General features: G+C 37.0%; 1 protein-coding gene across 8 annotated transcripts in view; it reads left to right on the plus strand.

The window, feature by feature from the left end:
* DNAJB6 (DnaJ heat shock protein family (Hsp40) member B6) overlaps positions 1-21,628 on the plus strand; it is a 61,639-nt gene that overhangs the window by 7,437 nt on the left and 32,574 nt on the right. For 4 of the 8 annotated variants that reach the window (XM_026069262.1, XM_026069264.1, XM_026069265.1 and 1 more), the window contains exons 2-7: positions 3,120-3,228; positions 4,913-5,022; positions 7,517-7,576; positions 7,957-8,067; positions 19,559-19,690; positions 20,632-20,773. In XM_026069262.1, the coding sequence (XP_025925047.1) occupies positions 3,164-3,228; positions 4,913-5,022; positions 7,517-7,576; positions 7,957-8,067; positions 19,559-19,690; positions 20,632-20,773 (620 nt within the window). In that variant the 5' untranslated portion in view covers positions 3,120-3,163. Of the gene's footprint in view, positions 1-3,119; positions 3,229-4,912; positions 5,023-7,516; positions 7,577-7,956; positions 8,068-15,639; positions 17,644-19,558; positions 19,691-20,006; positions 20,033-20,631; positions 20,774-20,858; positions 21,148-21,628 lie in introns of those variants that run through there. The other 4 variants (XR_003254100.1, XM_026069266.1, XM_026069267.1 and 1 more) reach the window with 4 other exon arrangements.

Below are 21,628 nucleotides of genomic sequence, written 5' to 3' on the forward strand. Positions count from 1 at the left end.
AGATAAATTTTCTTCATGTGAGTATCATTAAAACTTTTTCACACAGAAGAAAATGTTTTCAGGATATCTAAAAGCATAGCAGTGCAGTTTGTGCTTCTGATAATTAGCAGGTAAAAATAATGATGAATTGCAGATGAACTGTCTCCTAAACATTTGATTAGAGAGGGAGAATATAAACACCTTTTGGTTTCCTTAGAAAGCTGTTGGCTTGCTATAATTTCAGACTTTATCCTTGTAGAAAGTAAGAGCTGAGCAGTACCAAACCTACAAAAAGTAGAATATGCAATCTGCAGACATTTCTTTGAAACAAATAATCCCTTTGTTCTTAGAGTAGTTGCTTCTTAAGGTTAATAAAATCTTTGTCAGAGTAAGTGCTCTAGCAAGAGCTAGTCATGTTGCTGCAGTGCTCGTATTTAGTTCAAACTTGAGGCTCCTTTATTTAGAATATATTGGTATATGTGTAAAAGTCAGTGTACTGAATCTGAACTTTTGACATTGGAGCACTTGCTGTTTAAACAATTGACCAGCTGAAGTATCCAAATAAATCTCTGTTAAAATCAATATGACTACCTGTGTGAGCAGAGTTCCCTAATTGCATATGGAAAAGTTGTGATCTATTTTTACACTTAAGATGATTGCTTTTTCACCTGCCTCGCTCTAGCTAGAAGATTGATGTTTGAATTTTACCTTTAAGACACCTGTCTAAATTGAGGGGAATACTAATACCAGTCTTGACTTTTAGGTGTTTTCTCCATGTTGTTTTTTTCTTAAAGCATGGTACATGTTTTTGTGTTGTAGCTTCCTGCTGTTAGCTCTCTGATTTTAGGCTTTTTATCTCTTGTTAGGGTGGACTCTGACCTCTAGCCTTGAACTTGACACATACTAGATTATTATTATTTTAATTAAATTTAATTAATTTATTTATTTATTTTACAGAAATGGTATGAAAAGCTTCATGATACTGATGTGCTTCTGGGCAAACTACTAATACCAGAGCAGTCCTGTAGCTAAAAGTCTAGAGACTTTGCTTTTGGTTTCTTTTTATAAACTACATGTCCCATATATGCTATTACTCATAACTGGTTTGATGACTGGTACATGGTTTGATAACATATTTAACCCATGGTAACCATGCTCCTGGCCTCTGTATTCAGAGCTGTTCTAATAATTTTTGTTTGGGAAACAATAAATCTAGCTCGGCCAGCTGATTACAAATATCTTGGGATATTTCTTGTTAGTCCCTATCTTTAAGTATGCAAGCCTCCTATTATATTAGTATTGGCATACTCAGTGTTCAGTTTAATGTACCTGTCTCTAACTGTCTGACTTACCTTCCCCATGTCAGTCACAACACTGAAATAAACAGGAAGGACATAGTGTGCAGATTTCTTCAAGTGGCAAAGTCAAAGTGAGGTCTCTTCACTTACTATGCTTCAATGTCCTATGTGTTTGTGGGATTATAGAGTGAACTAGATGTGTTGTTTTGGCCTGCGTTTAGTCAAGTTTTTAAAACATGTTGCTACTCCAACACTCGTTTCTCTAAGTAGTTTGGAGAGGAGAGGTAATGTGGCAAGTTAGCTCTTAAACTGGCATTGCCACTTGAAATGTTTATGTAGCCACATCCTTCATTAAAGTTAATTAGGCTTTAACCTACAACAGCAATGTATTTTGAAGATGTACGAATCATTTTAAAAGGAAGTCTCTCTTTAATGTTTGTGTCCCAGTATGTTGAAAGATATGTGTAATACTAGTATAATAAGTTAATTTCAGAATACTTAGCTGGGATATATTATAGTTGATTCTATGAGGGCTTATGTAAAAGAACTAGAAAATTAGACTTTGCCTGGTGTTAAAATGAAAAGTACTGGATGATATAAGGGGGGGGGGTAGTGATTTCAGGGAATTTTTGCTCCTGACACATGGTTAAGAAAACCTGGATAATAAATTTTTCTGTATTCTCCTATAAGTATAAAAAGTATAAAATAAAAATTTTATCTTCTGGGAGTTGATAACTGAGGGACAAGGTCAGTGTTGCTTTGTTGATGAAACTAACCTGTGAGAGTAGTAGGGCGGAAAGCTGGTTGGAGGTCTTGGCAGAATGGAAACTTGTTACAGTGACGGGAAGCTTAACAGTAGGAGATTGTTGTTGAAATTTTTAGCAAGATTCTTTAGTCTTAGGGATCATTTAGTTGAAATAATGGTTAGTATGACTGTTCCTGATAACTGTCCTTTAGTACTGACCAGGAAACTGTCACTCTTTAAGCTGGAGAAGGCCGATGCTTTTTCTTTTAACGTGTAGATTTCTTAGGGCTCTTGTGAAACTTGTGAATTTTATCCTCTAATACTAAGAAATACTATGAATCAGTTGCTGTTGTTGTTTTTGCTTTCAACAAGATGCCTCCTTTCTTTGGGTTGTTTGGTTAACCTTATAGTTTGATAGTCTGGCTATATATTTTATGTTGATAAACATAAAGGAAGAAAATGGAACTTAGTAACTTTGGTAAAAAAAAAAAAAAATGGGGGGGGCCTTACAATTTTCCTGTCAAGTTTGAATGTCTGAATATAAGGAAGGCTAATTGGAGACTAGATACAACTTCAGATTTCTGAGAATTGCACACTCTTTGCTTTTCTTGAAGGGAGCATCACAGTGGAAGTAATATTTTGAAAAGCAGATATGAAATATTGCAGTTTTTGTTATGCTCATATGTCCTTAAGAGGTGACTTAGGTGCCAGAGGGTGAACTTGATATATAGTTTGTTTTGCATTCAGAAGATATTTATATGTTTAAAATGATGACACACTGTGCATATTCCTCCTAATGTATTGATAGAGCTAGCTTTTTTGCATAATGTGATACAGGGACCTCCTGTTCAGGTAAATCTTTTTACACTGTGTATCAGTGGAATTAAAGAACATAAAATTACAACCAAAGTAATCATTTGATCTGTCAACCTGGAATAAGATAATTTTGTGTGCATGTGTGTCTGGAACATCTGAATTTATAAAACCAAGCAGCTCTATAAGGTCAAGTTTGCTACCAGAAGACACTAGGCTCCTATCTGATTTTTATGAAGTAGCATTACTGTACAAGTTTTCTTTACAAGTTCTTGTTGTTGCAGGACTTTAAAGACCAGCTGTTGTTAACCAAGACAACTGTTGAAACATGGTGGATTACTATGAAGTTCTGGGAGTGCAAAAGCATGCCTCACCAGAAGATATTAAAAAAGCGTAAGTATCAGTTTGGTATATCAGTTTGGTATATCTCGTAAAAGCTATGTATTTTGATGAATAAATATAATCACATGGTCTTTGGATACTTATTTTGTTATCAATACTAGCATGATTAGTAATCATTTGGGTGATACTTTCACTCATAGAGAAATACTCAGTGGTCKGAAGAAAAAGCATTCACTCATTTTTGTGAAATTGGGAGAAAAATCCGGGGTACTGTTAAAGTGAAAATGATGTTAGTCACTGGTCTTGGTCACTGTGCCTCGAAATTTGATACGGTACAGGCAGTGATAGCTTCCATTCGGCCACAGAAGGAGGAGCTACTAGCCTTCCACTCCTTTTGCAGTGAACTAGCTTGTTTTGCTGAGAATAATACTTCTTCCTAAGGGGTTAATAAGTATTTAGCATGCTACTTTTTTGAAAACTAGCTCTTTCATCAGATGAGGTCTGCCTTCTGTGCTTAGATTTTAATGGACTGAACATCTGTTACTATAAAAAAGTGAACACCCCATTTAATTTAGGAACATTCGAAGAAATTTAATACAGTTCTTAATTTAGACTTACTCTTTATGTATTGTTTTAAGATAGATATTTGTAACATATCTTTAAAAGATTCCATTTAGTTTTCCACAAACAGTTGGGAGGAAATATTCCTGTAGTAGAATTTTCTAATATAACAAAAATGTTTGACAGTTAGTTGCAGTTCCCAGTGACCTGGAAGTACTGTCTTTCTCTCTTGCCCCTCTCCTAGGCACCTGAGCTTGATTAATCAAACTGCCCTAGTGTGTGACAGGTTTCCTGCCCCCCCCCCCTTCCCTTTTTCTTGGGCAACTCCTGCTGATACTTTGTAAACTCGAATGTTTGAACTGTGTTCTCATATGACTCCGTAAAACACTCCAAAGCACCTTCTGGTGCAAACTTAGCTCTGTCCTTCTGAGTAGTTATGAACACTTTGCCTAAAACATTTCTCCGAAGGGTAGGAGTTGTATGCAGGTGTAGCCTGCAGTCAAACACGCATGCCATTGATGTTAGATGCTACCACAATTTGGAATTGGGGTATCCTTGCAACTTTATCATCTCTGTCTGTACCAGAAGAGTACTCTTGATGCTAATCACAAGTTGGTTGGTTGTAGTATTGAATGACTGTGGAGCTCTGAGGAGAAGCCTGTGGCTGAAAAGTTATGGGATGGTCTTGTAATATCTCCTTTACTTCTCTTTCCTTTTTTCTTAGACCTGTCAACTTCATTGAGCAAAGGGAAGCAGGTAGATCAGGTTGATCTTATTTAAAAAAAAAAAAGAAAAGAAAAGCCTCAGAAGTACTGTTAGAGGAGCAATTGATCCATTAAAAAAAMCCAACATACTTCAATAATACATGTTATAAAGTTGTGGATACCACCAAAGAAGTTCAGTAGAAACAGATGTTCAGCATCAGAAACACACGGGAATAACTGATCTCAGAATAACAAAAGAACCCCCAAACCACATTCTTTTAGCAAAGCAGGTAGATGGTTCTTTGCATAACTGCAAAATTTGTTGGTGATGGTCTGGAGAAAAGATACAAAGCACTGAGAAATTTCTAAATACCTTAATCCCTAACAACTTGTTTGAGACTTCTTGTGTGTATCCATATAGCATATTTCTTTGTTTTGAAGTGTTGTATCTCTTTCCCTCTTCCTTTTAGGTACCGTAAATTGGCATTAAAATGGCACCCTGATAAAAATCCAGACAATAAAGAAGAGGCAGAGCGGCAATTTAAACAAGTAGCTGAGGCCTACGAAGTTTTGTCAGATGGTAAGTATTTTGAAAGGGCTTCTGAACTGTAGGTCTCTAGTTATTAGATATGACACTAGCAATGCTGAGGAGAACATTCATAGCACTTAAAGGGGTCTTTTAAACTTGGTTCACCATCCAACTCAACTACTTTTTTTCCGGAAGAAAGAAAAGGTGGGGGGAAAGCTTGCAGATGAGAAAGAATAATCAGAAATTCTGAAACTAAAAATTCAGGATCTTCCTAGATGAGTAGTCAAAACATTTACTTCTAGAAGTTGAAATCCTAGACCCTCTGCGTGAGTTTCTGAAGAGACGTATGTGAATACCAAGATCTATTTTACCTTAGTAGGTAAAAACAGTTACCGTAAGTATAAGGGAATTGTTAAGTGTTATGCTTCAGGTATACAGTGCTCTTGAGCTGTGGCTGTGTGGTATTAGTCTTTAGGGAATTTTGTTGAGTAATGCTAGTAAGCTGCTTTATGCATTGTGATGTTTTAATGAGCCTTACTGTGGGGGATGGGAAGGGCTTACCAGCTTGTGTTTTAAGATACACCAATAAAAGCAGGTTAGACAATCTCTGAAGTATCAGCAACCTTCATAGTTGGCTTCATAGTCTACTGTTTCTAGTTCCATTAATACTATCTAGTCCTTACAAAGCACAAGCATTCTGTGAACCTTGCTCAAAATTTGGGTTTTGTTTGGGTGAATTCCATAAATCCAATGAAGTGTGATACCCAGGAGAACCTTTATATTTAGAATTGTTTTGAAACAGTTTTTTAGACTAACCCATGTGGTGCAGGAATTCAGCTTATAGTTTACCCCTATCTTTTTGCTTAAAAAGTAGCATTAGCTTTTCCTTATGTTTTGGCAAAAGCAATCTGAATCACAACAAAGTGATTTAAACAACTTTGATTATTTTTCTCTGTAATTGGCTGCAGCTGTCTATAAGCTATTTCTGAAGTGTCCTTGATTTCACCTGAGACCAGTGAGCTTGGGAAAGCTAAATTTAAAGCAGCAGCATCTAGATTAGCTTTCAGAATTTGGCCTGGTTTATCAAGCTGCAGACTTGGTCACCCTATTTCTTTAGTTTTGATATTTAATTGGCATGGGAGAAACAGAACTTAGTTTATGGACAATTCATTGTATAGTTGTCTTTCAGGTTTATTGAACCTTCTTAAGCAAATTTTTGACTAAGGTAAAACCAAGATACTGGTGTGGTTGGTATGCAGATCTTTAAGTTTCCTCAGAGACATTACACTGCTAAAATTTTAGAACTTCTTCTAAAAATGCTGACTGTTTTGGGGGCTGGACCAAATCCAAAGTAACTGGTGTTGTAACAGTCTTGTGCAGAAGACATAACTGAATCCTGAACCTCGTGGTTGAGAGCCACTCAGCTGTCATGAAGGTTTAATGAAGTTTTCTGACACCATCACAGTCTTGAATAAAGATAGGTTTTCAGCAGAAGAATATTTTTGTAAGGGTTTACTTATGCGAAGAACATTAGAATTGTATGATCATAGAAAACTCTTCCCTTGTGGTTTCAAGAATATTAGGTTTTTAAGATGAATTTCCAGTTCTGTGAGCCCTCAGGTATCCCTTTGTTTTCTGCTACTTTTTAGCAGTTTGCCCACCTTGCTACTTTGGTCATTTTTTATTGATGGGTAGGTTAACCTTCTTTCTTTATGTACTGTAAATGTACCACGCTTTAAGGAAAAAATGAAACAAGCGCAAGTTTCCATAACTTGTAAATGATGACTAGTATGTGAAGTCATAATTCCCTTATGTCACGAGTGTTTTACTTCTCAGCAGTTGTTTGAGGCAACTGCATGTTCTTTTAGTGATACTACTTAAATTTCAAAGCATCTTTCACTGAAGAGATTCCTATGGGAATAGCATCCTAGTATTGAGTCTAAAATCACATCCCATAACTCATTTTTTGGCTGATGCTTTCGGAGCAGTGCATACAAAATAAGTTGATGTTCCACAGGTTTAAGCTCTTCAGGTTCCAGTCCAGTACCAACTGTGCAGTCTCATCTTATGTAGTAATGCAGACTTAATTTGTTTCCTTCCCCTTTCTTGTGGATTTTTGATTAACTGAGATTAGCCTTGTTTGGAGGAGGGGGTTGGACTATATGACCTCTAGAGGTTCCTTCCAGCCTAAAATTTTCCATGGTAGCTATGTAAAGATCAAGACTGTAGTATTCCTTTTAAAGACAGAAACTTCCTTTGGTTTGTCCTTATAGCAGAACTTCCCACAGCATTGTTTCTAATACAGTAGGATCTGAGTTTCTAGAACTAAATGGTGATAAGCCTAAAGTTTAGTATTGGCTCTTTTAGTACCTAAACGGCTTTGGCAATCCTCAGCAAAAATGTTTGCCAGTTGCACGTCAGCTCTTGCTTAAATAAGCTAGCTTTGAGAACATGATTAGCTGAGAATACCAGTTAAGTGGTTTTGGTTTTTTTTCCAAATGTAACGTGGTTATTCGCTGACACAATGTACTACTTCTCTTTGTAGCTAAAAAACGTGACATCTATGACAAATATGGAAAAGAAGGCTTAATAAATGGAGGTGGAGGTATGTCGACAACTAGCAATTCTGTTTCCTATGTCCTGCTGGAAAGCTATTTTCTACAGCTTTTTAAGACAAGAATCTGGAAATATCTATATCAAGGGCTTAAAATATAATCTCCTGAAAATAGAAATTGTAAAGTTTTTACAACTTTTCTACTTGTGGTAACAGATATTACTGATATCTGGAATTGTACAAAAGAGAATTCATTATAAAAAGTATTTTTCTATACTTAAGTTAAATGGTATATGCGAGGGAAAGAGAAATTTTAGAGAAACTTTAATGTTTTTGTATTTGCCTAAACGATTCAAATACCATATGGGCCTGAACTTTTTTGTTAGTGGAAATGTGTGAGCATATTTGAAATGCAACTTCTTTTTCTTCAGGGGGAAGTCATTTTGATAATCAGTTTGAGTTTGGATTTACATTCCGGAACCCAGAAGATGTCTTTAGAGAGTTTTTTGGTGGAAGGGACCCCTTTTCATTTGACTTCTTTGGTAAGTAATCCAGTCTTTATTTAAGTGCATTAATCCACTGCCTTTAGTTAAGTGCATTTAAATCATGGCTAAAACTTAACTCTTGCAAAACAGAAGTATCTAATATTAGAAGAATTACTAGAAGTAGCTCTGAAAACTGGTGGTAGACATTGCTATTTTATGTTTAAAATGTTTGTTTGCTTCCTGTTTCTTGGTTTATTTGATGGTACAGAACAGGTTTGGCTTGCCAGTTCATATTTTGTCTGAAGGCATGGTTTTAAAAACCATAAAATCGTGGTTGCTATGTCTCTGTAGGTTAGAAGGAACACTGGACAGAAAAAATACATATTGGAATTATTTCTCAACCTCCTGTGCTGAGTTTGACCTTTTGTGATCTGTAAATATTTAATGTAGCTTTGAGAGCTCCTGAACTGGATAAGTTAGATAACTTGAACTGTTAAAACATAGCTCTCTGTATTAATTTGTATTACAGAAAGCATAATTTTCTTGTATTAAAATGTAACTGTCCAATTCATAATCTAGACACTTTCTTAAATTTTGTGTCACATGCTTGCTTGGGGGAAGGAAGCCCTTAAAGGCACAGATAAATAGCTCTTAAAGTCTGCATGTTTCATTTACTTAAAGGAAACAATATGCGATAAAATTGTCACAGTGATCTTTCCGGCATAGTGCTGATGCTCTTTTGACTTGTGGTATTGCTTGCATGGTGTATGAAGGTCTTTTCAGAAGTGTTAGTTCTCATTCAATCTCTTGGTGCAAATTCTACTGCACAAAATGCTGATGGACAAAGGGGAGCACATCCTATGTTCAGTATTTACTTAGAGGAACTAAAAAGTTGTATATAGAAAACTGCAAGAACAGTACTTAACAAACAAACAAAAAAACCCCAAACCTCTTCCTATTCAGTGTCTTCGTATTAATCTGCACAGTAGTGTATGTAGATATAGTAGTGTATATCAGTATTTTTGAAAGATAGGTTTTAGTTTTTCCATCTTGGCTAGGAGCCTTACTGGGCCAATTCAGCTCAGATTTTAGTTATATCTTTCTTCAATTACTATTTAGTGGTCATCACTTGGTTGTCAAAGGACTCTCGTGAAAGGTTAGAAAAGGGTTTGAGGAGCAAGAGGTTGAATCCARTAAAGGTCAGCTGAGGAATTAGAGGAGCAGCTAGGAGAAGAATCCAATATAGAATCAGTAGCAGAATTTAGAGAAAGAATCCAATGGAAGATCAGCAGAAGAAATAGAGGGCAGGCTGGAGGAAGCATCTAGCAGTATGCTGATGGGGAAAATAGAGGGTGAACTGGGAAGATGCAACTCCTTCAGCATTTTCACAGTAGAAGAATCTTAAGGGATACTGGAAGAGGATGTCAGTGTAAGATCAAATGAGTGGTAAAAAAGCATAGAATATCTGAGCAAGATGCTGAGTAGGAAGCCAGTGAGGAGAAGCTGGAGAAAGTATCTAGCTCCTAGATTTAAAAATAAGTAAAATGTACTTTAAAACATCTGGTTCGTAGTCAGATAGCTTTTACTAAACTGTGTAGGTAAAACATATTTTTGCTATTAGGGGCCTGACATAGCCTTTGTTTTTGTTAGTGKTTTTTTTATTGTACTTTACCTCAACAACACCTGCAAAAAGTTTAACTTGGTGTCTCTAAAAATGTCAGTGTTCATGACTAACATTAGAACCATGCAGATAAGTTTTGCATGTTAAATGGTGATGATTATATGGGATTAAAAAAAAAAACACAAAAAAAACAAACAAAAAAACCATTACCTTTTGGATTCCTTACAAGGAAGTTTGTACAATGTATTGCATATAACTATCTAGCACATCAGATGGCGGTACCATTACTGCTGCAGTTTTCCTGAAAGATTGCAGAAGTTTTAGTCTGGCTTGTAGAGGAGTAGTGATACATCTTACCCTGCAGAAACAGTGGACCAAAAAACATACCTTTGCACTGGTGGCATCAAGGTATGCTTCAGCAACCATCCCCCAAACAAACAGGGCTTTATTTAAAGTGGGTTATCTATCTGAGGTATCTACTGTATTGTGTTGATCACTGTAATTGTCAGCTTTAAGATAAGAATACTTGTGACAAAAGTTCTGTTTCTTGCTGAGTAAGAATCTGGCACAGTCAGCAAATGTCACAGAGGCTCCAGTTAGCCTTGAAACAATTCGTTTCCGCCACCTCCACTGTATGTGAACTGCAGTCAGTTACCTCAGTTCTAAAACCTGTTTTAAGCTTTGGATTCTAAGTGAGAAAGTTCTTGTAATTTTTCTAGTCAGAAGGCTACTAAGTGAGCATCTCTTCTTTTTTTTTCTTCCTTTTTTCTTTTTGTGCAGTAATTAAGAAACTTAAGACATTCTCTAATATGGGAAAGTATAATTCAACAAATTATTCAGCTTTTTAGAAAGTGTTTGAAGCAATCTCTGCAAGATTTAAGTCAATGTTTAATGTAGTACAAAATGAAAGTATGGGTGCTTTCCGCTAGATGTAGTGCATTTAACAGTGTGAAGAGAAAGCAATAGGATCCTGTGTAGGACATGAATATTTTTATTGAACTAGGGCCCTTCTAGATACTGCTGTCTTGAAATAGTGGTAGGACAGCTGAAGAATGAGAGAATTTCTCATCCAAAAATGAGGCATTTTCAACTTGTTGGCTTATATGAAGCCGTGACTTTTTAAGGTGCTACTCACGTAGATCGTAATTGGTTTTATAAGCAGCTGAATAGAGACTGGGGTCATGCTTTCTATAAATAAATGTATGTTCGTGAAATGAAAGATGAAATTGAATAAGTACTTTAAAATGTTTGCACCTTTTGCACAGTTCAAAGTGGAATGGAGTGAAGCCCATGGAGTGCAGGTGGGACTGTATATCCTGATCACCGTTTAATATGGTGAAGAGCAGCGTTCAGATGCATAATCTCTGTAAATTTATGGATGTGAAGAATTTCTAAATTGTGCTGTGAATACAGTCTGTTTAAACTCCACTGATCTATGTTGCACTACTACGCAGTTACCTCTGTTTATAAAGAAAACTTCTCATATCTATTCATATGTAGAAAAGAGAATATGTGAAGATTTCTTCAGTGATTTTTTTTTTCCTTTAACTGATGAGTCCTTTCAGACCTCTCAAACAAAAATATATAATGCTCTGTTAAAGACAGCTCTGAAGACTTCCAAACCGAGCAAAGTTAATATTAAGTTACAACTTTACTTTTTGTTTTGCTCTGGCCCAGCCAGTCAGAATTTCTCTTCTCTGATTTGCAGGCAAATACTTTGTAAAAGTAAGGGTGCACAAAGGCTACTACTTATCTTTTTTTAACTTGATATGATAATATGACAGAAGATCAGCTCTGTAACTCTTGAGGCATGTGGGCTCACTTTCTGTGACATCTTGTTACAGCAGGATCTGCTTTTTCCTACTGAACTTTAAATGATAATTTTCAGTCTCTTTGTATAGGCATGTGACAATCTTATAATGGGGGGAAAGGAAAAGTATGTTGTAGTATAGTGACAGCAGAATGTGATACTACTGTATGTATCAGAAAGTACTGCCTTGAAATATCAATGTTGTTTGCTTGGTATTCATCATGCTATAGCTCTTTGAATCTTTGACTACCCTTTGATATTTGAACTGAGTGGTTAATCTTAATATAGGGATTGATTTCTCATTTTTGATAGGTTTGTTTTATAATTAAACTACCACATACTCAATTTGTATGTGATGCCATTTGTGTTCCAATGTGGTCTGTGTGTTTTTTTTTCTTTTTTTTTTTTTCTTGTATTGGTAATGGAAGTGTATTTATTCATTTAAGGGTTTCTCATCCAAGCGTTGTGAGGAATAGAAACTGTATCCTGTTTTGGTGTAGGCAAAAACACTGACTGTGATTCTGGACTCTTAAAGAATTGACTTGGTTTTGGTTTAGAGGCCTTTCAGATTCTCACTTCAAAAAAGGTTATGTATTGGAAGGGATTATCAGTGAGGCATTATATTGAAGTGATGGAATGAACATCACAGGGGCACAAAATTAACCTGGAAGGCAATTAAGTGGTGCAGACAACTCGTGAATAGTTGAGTCATCTTGTATATACGCTGAGCTTCATACATAGGCATGTGGTGCCATTTGAGATGGCCTAGGATATCTAAGAGGCCTGGGTATTTTCAACATGGCCTGGAACCTATAGGACCTGTAGGAGACCACATGGACAGTAGGAGACCATTAACCTTCAGCAGCAGTAGTTAGAAGCTAGGCAGGATGTTCTAGGGCATATCAAATGGCATTAGATGCCTGGGTGTGTCTAGTCAACTGAATCCCAATAGGAAATGTTCTTTCTCTATGATCAAATGTGTAGCTAAGTTACTCCAGAAGGGATGTCCTCTCTAGATTTTGATGATGGCTGTTAGAGGAGTCTCTCTGTGGAGTCTTTTCCTGCATAGTTTATAATCTCAGCATTTTTGCTGTAGTGTGTTTAAACACTTAGTATTCCCACGGTACCTTCTGAGATAGTACTTAATAAATGCCTTAATAAATGTTTTTCTTAGTCTGTGGAGTAGAATTCAGGATATATTTTAATCTAAGTTTAAGATCGGATAAGGCATTTAAACCCTTATTGTGCATTCTGTGGAGTTTTCTGTTCAGAATTCTAGTTACCTGATTAATTTAGTTTTCAAAAATCTATACTGTTGGAAAACAAAGGTAAAATTAAACTAACACCTTTGTATGGCTAGCTAGCCGTGTGTGTGTATATGTAGTTCGGTTCCATCAAACAGCAGAATTCTTGCAGATTGACTGCTGTAACACTGATTACATAAAATGATATGCTAGTGTTCCTGAAAAGTATAGTAAGTTACTTTAAGCGTCCAGGCTAAGGAGTCTTTGCCTGAGGGGAAAAAGGAAAATCTATGTGCAGTAATCATTGCATATCGTATTTTATATGATCTGTATTTTAGGATGCTGTTGCAGAAATGGGATGGTTTCATTAGCGTTTTAGTCTCAAGGACAGCAAGTGACTAACAGGCAGAGTCAAGGGTAGAAATTTCAGCTTCTCTTATCCTGAGATGGAAAGTTTTAATGATCAATTTAAAATTTGTTGCTGTATAGATAAAACTCTTTTGGGGGCAAAAGGTTTGCTTAACAGTCAGACTGTGACCTTAATGCACATGTAATTCCATTTTATGATAATTATGATGTTTAGGTGTTCTAATGCAAAATATATTTGTTAGTCAACTCATTTCTTAAAATTGAAGTGGAGAAGGCTTTCAATTAAAGCCATCCTGCACAACAATGTCCTCTTTGTAATTAATCTTTTTCTTGACACAAATTAACAACCTTTGGCATTTCTGGCGTGCTCTGACATTTGCATGTTTGTTCATTGCTTTGGCATGAATGGGCACAGCTGTATTTTGTAAGCACCAGCCTTAGATTATAGTTATTCACTGAATGACCCAAGTCTTACTAGAATGAATTTTCAGACAGAACTGCTGTTGTATTCAGAGAGTGTATTTACATTGCAGGAATCATCTCACCCAGATAGCGTTATCTGTTGGGAAGCTGTGGAACAGGGGCTGTGGCTCTGCTAACATATAGTGTCTGCTGCTGAAAGGGAGGAGACCATTGTCCAAATTCTTATGTCTGACTTAAAATTTGAATGATCTTTGACTAACGTCCATTTAGATGTGTTGAGGAGCTGTTTGACAGCATATTGGCCAAATGCGTTCCTTCCTATACCTTCACTTAACTTCTGTGTTTGTTGTGTGCATCTGGGAGCTGGTTCAGCTAGTTAGTCCTTTGGAAAATTCTGTTTTTTGTGTGTGTGGGGGGGGAGTGTTTGTTTTTATTGTTTGTTTGTTTTTCCTGGATGGCTAGTGAGTTAAATCAGTCTTCAGAGATTCTGACAAGTGCTGGACTTAGTACAAAGTGAGCAGCGCAGGTAATGGCAGTGGAAGATTCCTCCAGTTTTAAGGTGCGCCTGAGCATTTGGGCAGCAATCTAATAAATATTAAATGCTGTGTAGATTTGGACTTACCATATCCTAACATCCATGTAATTATGGTATAGATGGAATTCAAAGGTAGTGTTTTAAGTCTTCCCTCTGAGGAAGTTACTAATCCTAGGATATCTGTTGTAAGTCATTATAAAGACTTTGAAATGCTATGATACTTCTACTGGTAACCTTCCTTAAATAACTGAGGTAAGCGTGTTTGACATGTAACTTGTGGAAATGAGCAGTTGTAAAAGACCATGTTAAAACACTATAAACAGGTGAATCAACAGTATTTGTGACAGCATCTTAGTATCTCCTCTGAGTAAGCAGTATCAACAGTATGTTTATTTTGTAGTTAAGGAAGAAACTATTTCCATGCAAATTGTCTGCAGGTTTTGGTGGCCTCACTGCGCAGTTCTGGTGATATGCTTTATTGTGCTTTGCATATAGTCCAGAACTTAGCATGAGATTCTGGGCCTAATTCCTGCAAGTCTGTACCTTCAAAACTTTTTTTGAATAGCAGACAAGATGGAAATGCCTACTCTGAGAATCATGTTTTGTTATATATATCATACATCTATAGCCTTTTGCGTAAGCACCTTATTCAGTCACAAATTTGTTATACTCGGTTCTTCTGTGTTTTGTTCCGTCACTTATAGGATGCTTTTGATGTAAAGAGAAGATGGTGAGCAGGCAGCATGTACCCCCCTTGGCTTACTGAAACACTGCGGACTGTAACACTGAATGCAGTTCAGCTTGACTGCTCCCTTTTGGAAGGGCCGGAACAGCCTTTCAGCATTACTTTGCTCAGTGCATTGCAGTTATGTTGTCATTTTCCTGCACCTGTAATACAGGTGTTCAGCTTTTCTTCAGTGTCATGTTTTGGCAGAGGTATTAGTGGGGCTCTGATTGCAAAGAATAAAGGTGCCTGGTTGGCAGATGGTCCAGTGAGTGGTGACTGAACAGAGATCCTGCTTATACAGAGTAATGTTCCTTTGAATGCTGTCCTTAGAAGATTATTAACGTCTCTAGCTGCAGCAGCGTGTGCGTGAGAGAGAACGTTTGCTGACAGTGCACAGGTTTTCTTGACTCCTGCTTTCTGGCTGTGAACGACAGCACTGCCCTGGAACGTGCTTAACACTTTCATCAGGGATAATCCGGCAGTAGTGCTGAAAGCATCTTCCCAGTTCAGGCTGTCCTGTGATGATTTGAGCTAATGCCTTAGATGGATTGAATGAACAATGAATATCATGAAATTTAACTGAATTATGGAAGGGTTTTGTGCTTGCCTTCTTCCTTTCCTTCCCCCACTCTGTTGTCCTTTTCTGTCCATTTTCTGTCAGACCTGCCAGTTTTGCCAGTACTGGGTCAGATTAGCTCATGGATGCAACAGAAAGCTAAGGATGCAAGCTATTAGTGCTTTCTTTTAGATCACTGAATTAATGCAACTTGCCATGCAGTTCCATGATTGCAAGGCAGGAAGAACCGCTGAAGAACAACAACTAGGTCCACTTGTTTTTAGTAGTAGTCTGTGATTGGATCATATTGCTCAGAGTGAGAAAATGCTGTTTCTGTGTTACAGCTGTAGACTCCTGAGAGTCCTCATTTTGAACCGTGGTGAGATATTTAGTGGTGTTACCGATTTGTTCTGAAGTTAATTTCTTTCCTCATGCATGACGACAGAAGCTTAAGGTAGGATTCCATGGTATGCAGTGAGGTGTTTTAATGTTTTACCCAGATGAAAGCAGCAGTGGCTGTGCATTTGAATTAGTGCAAATTTTTTTCTGATAAAAGTAAACTCTTCTGGGAACGTGTTACCTCTAACTTCAGAATTTTCAGATGGGTATTAATCTACAATCTTTTGCATTGCTGGTGGTTTTATCTTCCCTCCATTCATGTTCCTACCTTCACATCAACTTCCTGGCTTCTGGAACTGCAGTCTTCCTACCTAGTAACAGCAAGAGCCCTGCAGTCCTTCATTGTGTCATGAGTTCTTTGATTAAGCATCTCAGTTCATGTCGTTGATCCACTAGAAGCCCATCTCACTGTCTGCCTAGAAATTTCTCCCCTTTTGGTCTGTCTTTATCCTTGTTTTACAGCTTTTATCTTGGAACTGTGCTGCAACATTTCCGATGAAACAGAATCCGGTGTTTTAATCCTCCCACAAGGTTCTGATAAAGTATTTACTCTAATTTAGGTACTAAGGTGAAACTGCCCCAGCGTTTGGGTTTTCTGAAGCTTTTTAAATACATACTATTTATATAATATTTTCCCCCTTTTTTTAGAAGGGGTTTTGTGCTGCTTCAAACATCCAGTAAAAAAATTACAGGGATTGTAAATTGCACAAAAATGACTGTCATAAGAGGGGTCATAATAAATGACTGATTTTGTGATATGCATTTCTTTTGAACCATTCTGGAAAAGCCATCTATACAAAAAGGTTATCATGCAGGGAAAGGCTCTGTTAAATCACAAAAATAGACCTACCAGGCTGAAATGTTGTTATTCCGTGGAGTTGTGCTATTCATCACCCTGATTTATGGACTAAAAGCATAAGTAAGGTCCTAGAGGTTGTAAGGTTGCTATACTAATGTGTAGTTGGTGGTGGATATAACAAGTGACAGTGCAGAACCCTTTTACTGCCTCCTCCCCTCAATTTTTTTGGCACTCTCTGCATACTGTACCTGGATGGGTGTAGGCATAGTCATAAGGGGAGGGAATGTTCCCTTAGGAAAGCCCTGCCCACCTTCCCAGCTCTGAAAAATCCCTGTCTTGCAGAGGCCACACAGGATTCTTTAGTCAACTGTAGGAGTGGTTTGGATATCTTGTTTTTTGGAGAGGGTTACTGGAACAGTGTTGGAGGATTATTAGCTCTTGTGTGTGGCAGGGTTGCAAACAGAAATCCCTCAAGGCTAGAACACTTGCTGAAGTGGAGTATTGACCTCTTTCTTTGCTGTATAAGGTTGCCAAAGTCTAGTAAGGCATGTCCAAGTCTAGGTTAAGTTTTTGCGTCACTAGGCATTGGCAAAGTTATAATCCATTTAGAAGTCCAGTTAATAGCGGGGATCTCTGGGAGATTCTATGATCCACCCTTAAAAAAATCTGCATTTCTGCTGCTGTTGTGCAGACAGAGAAGGAAAGATTGGCATTGTAGAATAGGCTGACAGTGTGGAGGTTTCTAAACTCAAAGTTTACATTGCAGATTGTTTTGTTTTTATTTTAACTCCAGGTAACTGAAGAAAAATTGGACTATAAATAGAAAGCTTAACAGTGGGAGTAATGTAATATAGACCGTTTGTACACGTGAGTGAATGACCTTCATAGCTAACTTATGAGTCACTCTAGCAAGAATAAATTGTACTGCACAACTATTAACTGCAGTGGTTTTACTTGCTAGTTAATATGCTAGTCTTAAATACCTTTTTTTAAGATATAGTGCTTGCTTTGGAAATACTAATTTTGTGGTAGGTTCCTATATTTCTGTGCCAAGAGTTGGTTTTGTTTTTTTTATTTTAAAGGTAAAACCAGGTCATCTTATATTGAAGATAAGCTTGCTCTGCATTTAAAAAAAAAAAAAAAAAAAAAAGCTAGAACACAAGAATCTGGGGAAAAAAAAAAAGAGGAAGAAAAAACCTTAATATCTGCTCATTGACTGTGTGTAAGATGAAGTTTGTTCCTCTCTTGTTTTACTGAATAACTATGGCTACTTTTTTTGCTGGCCTTTTATATCTTCATTGATGGGAGTATGTGTTTGGACCCCAGAGGCTGTCTTCGTTCAGCATAAATATGTTGCAACATGTCATTTATGTTAAGTAATCGAGTGTAAACCGAAACTTAAGTGGTAGCTAAAATCTCTTTGTTCTCAGCTTGCTTGTTTTATTATCATCGCTACTGTGTTATGTTGGTGATTTATTGTAAATCAGCTTGGATTTTTGCAGTGCTAACGGAAGTGGAATAAATACTACTTCTCTGATGTTCGCTCTGTCAATTTGTAGTTCTGAACAGTTGGGCAGTAAAGTCTTATCTTGTTTTCATACTTCTCTTACTGCTCTCAGCAGTTTCTGCATTTTTCAGTATGGTGTAGCTTATTCTGATCAGTGTTTAAAAATGTTATCTTTCAATGTTAAATCCACACGTGGAAAACTTGGTAAAAATCATCTAGTACTGTACTGCACTGGTTCTGGGAAAGTTTGGATTGATGGAAAGAGTATTTATGAAGCTCAAACTTCTGGATTTAACAGAAGTATGTTAGGTTTTACTGAATATCTGTTACATGATTGCAGTTTTATATTTTGCTCTTTTCATTTTAAGAGCCCTAGTAAAATGGTGTTTTCAGATAATTCGAGTAATAACTTTCCTATTTTTTTAGGAAAATTTTGTTACTCTTAAGTAAAATATGGATTGCTTGTGTGTCTGTTAATATATATACATATGTGTGTGTGTGTGTATGTGTATATTTAGAAAGAGACTGTTGTCTTCCTGTTGAGAAATGGAATGGATAACTGCTGCTGTTCTGAATGACATAAGTGTTGTACTTGAATTTGAAATAGTATTTTATTCATGACCCTTTTCTCTMTATCTTCCTTCTTGCTGCCCAACCTTTCAGTTCAGTAGGGCCTGCATGCTTCTTCGGGATACAGTACACAAACCTCCTTTGCTACCTAAATGTGCACCAGAGCATGTGTGTTTGAGGTACCTAATGTGGCTATTGCTAAAATAAATGATCTCTTAGATCACTTTAAGATTATGAGTCATCAGTCCCTGACTGCTCTTTTTATATTTCACTTGGTTAAAGTAGCATTTCTGGAAGTTGCTTTGCAGGGACCTCATTACATTGGTCAACAGTAAGTCTTGAACAGAAATAAGCCAGAAAGTTTGGGTACCTGGGTGTGATAGCATGAGACTTGTTAAATTCAAATTCTGTAAGTTTAGTTTTGTCTGCAGTGCTACTTTTCATTCTATGTTTGGGGGAAAACCTCCCTTTGACAGTAGGGATTTCTGTAGAGAAGTAGATGAAGGACTTGCCTTACAGTGACTTTGCCTCTAGATGCCTCTAAAAAGTTTTAAATCTCTCAAATGCTAACCGATTGGACATCGTTAACTTCAAATAAATATGTATATGTTTTACCATACCTGCAGTGTACTACGCTGTGTATATATACTATTTGTGCAGTTCTTATGGCTTTTATTACATTGATAAATGAACAAGAGTTTGCATTAGTATTTACAGTTTTTAATAGTAAACAGCTAAAATAAGGAAATCAACTACTTTTAAAAATTGTTTGGAGGTCTAAAAGGGAGACAGAACTTAGTCTAAAAGGAGCATAGAAATTGCCCTTTTAGTGGACTGCTTAACTGAATGGCATCAAATATTTCAAAGGAAGATGATAGTCTTATCTGTAACAGGGTTTTTTTTTTTTTAATTGAAGAACCCATAATTATTAGATATGGCAATTGCTCAGTAAGACTGCCCTCTTAAATGTGTTTTTTCTGTTTTGTAGAAGATCCTTTTGAGGACTTTTTCAGGGGCAGACGGAGTCCAAGGGGAAGCAGAAACAGAGGTGGTGGATCATTTTTCTCTGCCTTTGGTGGATTCCCTGCTTTTGGAAGTGGTTTTTCTTCATTTGACACAGGTAAATATCACAAAGTTTCACAGTGAGGGCATTATTTGTTCACAGGGAGTCTCAATGAAATAAGTTGATAAATTCTTTTTTTAAAAGTTGCTGCCTTAATTCAGCGAATTTTAAGGCTATTTTTCRGTTAAAACTGCTCTCTGAAAAGTCCTTCTGATTAAGCAGAACACCTAACACTCAGTTACAGTGTTTGGTATACCTGAAAGTTCATGAAAAGCAAACAAACCTCTGAAAAGTAAAATTTATTGTGTTCTTAACTTTTGGTGCTACAGTTTCTCTGTGCTTTAGAGTTGTTTTTGATCTGTTTGCCTTTCAGTGTTGGTGTGATGATCTTARTTTATGGTCCTGAAAATACACCAGGGAAATGTGTGCCTAAAACCTATGGGTGTTACTTAGTGTCAGTTCTGGGGTACTCAGCTGGAACACTGAAGTTTAACATTTGTATCTCGGAAGTTGGTGAGAGTTGCCGGTAGCCAGCATTCTTTCAAGTATTAAGATTCTGGGTTTTAGTTGGGATGTTATTGGTACAAAACTTCTTCTGTCTGCTAACTCAAAGCATCCCAAAATTTATATYAAAATGGAGGGGAAAAAAAACAGACTTATTAAAGTTCCTACTTTTACCTTAAGGGGGAAAAAATGATATAATGGCTGAGTTCAGCTGACAGACTTGAATGCCTTTTCTTCAAGGAAGGTGTGGAGCAGTTTTTGGACAAGGCTCTGCACCAGGAACCTGAACTGTGGGCCCATATGGGAGAAATAAATGGGGCTGGAGGCATATATTTTATCCTCACATGCTCAGTGGTGCTTGTGTTGACACAACCAACAAGGACACCCTGAAGCTAGGATGTAGTCCAAGCAGCTGATATATTTGGATCTCACAGTCATGCAAGTATACATGTCTTTAGTCAAATACCTTTCATGTCAACTTTTTTTCCCAATAGGTTTTACTTCCTTTGGTTCATTGGGACATGGAGGCCTCACTTCGTTCTCCTCTACGTCATTTGGCGGCAGTGGGATGGGTAACTTCAAATCAGTATCAACTTCAACTAAAATAGTTAATGGCAGAAAAATTACTACAAAGAGGTAAGTCATCTAAATATGTTCTTGTGAAACTATAAATATGTATGTATCTGTATGTATTTTTACTTTTGATGTGGTTATCATACAGTTTGGATTTCTCTGAATTAAAAAAAAAGGAAAAAGGAAAAAGGTAGTGGAGAAGATACTTCGGATTATCTGGTTCTTGCTGCTCTTGACTTGTGTGAAATGGAGAAGATAGTTTTTCTAAACTCCTGACAGTTGAGGAGGGCTGAGATGTATAAGAACTGCCCTGATGAAAAATGAAGGCAATTTAGTTGCTACTTGAAAGGGAAGTGGCAGCGAAGCTCTTCCAGGCCTTCAGAACCTTCAGTCTAGTGAGTCATCTTTTATCACGGTCCCCGACTGCTGTCTGCCAGGTAAACTTGGGCTTCTGGAAAGGAGAAGTGTGCTTGTTTTCTCTTGGTCATGAAGCTGTTAACTGGCGATTGAGAAGCCTTTCTGTTTTGTAGACATTATGAAACATGAAACACTTTTCCCTAACCTTGTGCTCTAGTGCGCTTTCCAAGGCAGTGTTTGYGTGAAGCTAGTGTTTTGTGTAACAAGTAATTTTGTTTCCTCTGTTAAGTGAAACAAGCAACTGAAGCCTGCTTTGGGGAATATTTTCCTGTTTACTGAAAAGTGTATTTTCAAGCACTAGACACAGCCCACCTTCTGACTACTTCATGCTGGTGATGAGGGAACCATTTGCATTTAGGAAACCCAAATATTAGTTAGCGGTAGGGTAACGTATGGAACACTATGATCAGTAAGTTTTAGGAGTACTGAACAAGTAATTAAACATAATTTCAGAACTTAACCTTTATGGAAAAGCAAGGGAGAACCAATTCTTTGGTAACT

Source organism: Apteryx rowi, unplaced genomic scaffold (assembly GCF_003343035.1).
Source record: "Apteryx rowi isolate R43461 unplaced genomic scaffold, aptRow1 scaffold_29, whole genome shotgun sequence".
Taxonomy (NCBI): domain Eukaryota; kingdom Metazoa; phylum Chordata; class Aves; order Apterygiformes; family Apterygidae; genus Apteryx; species Apteryx rowi.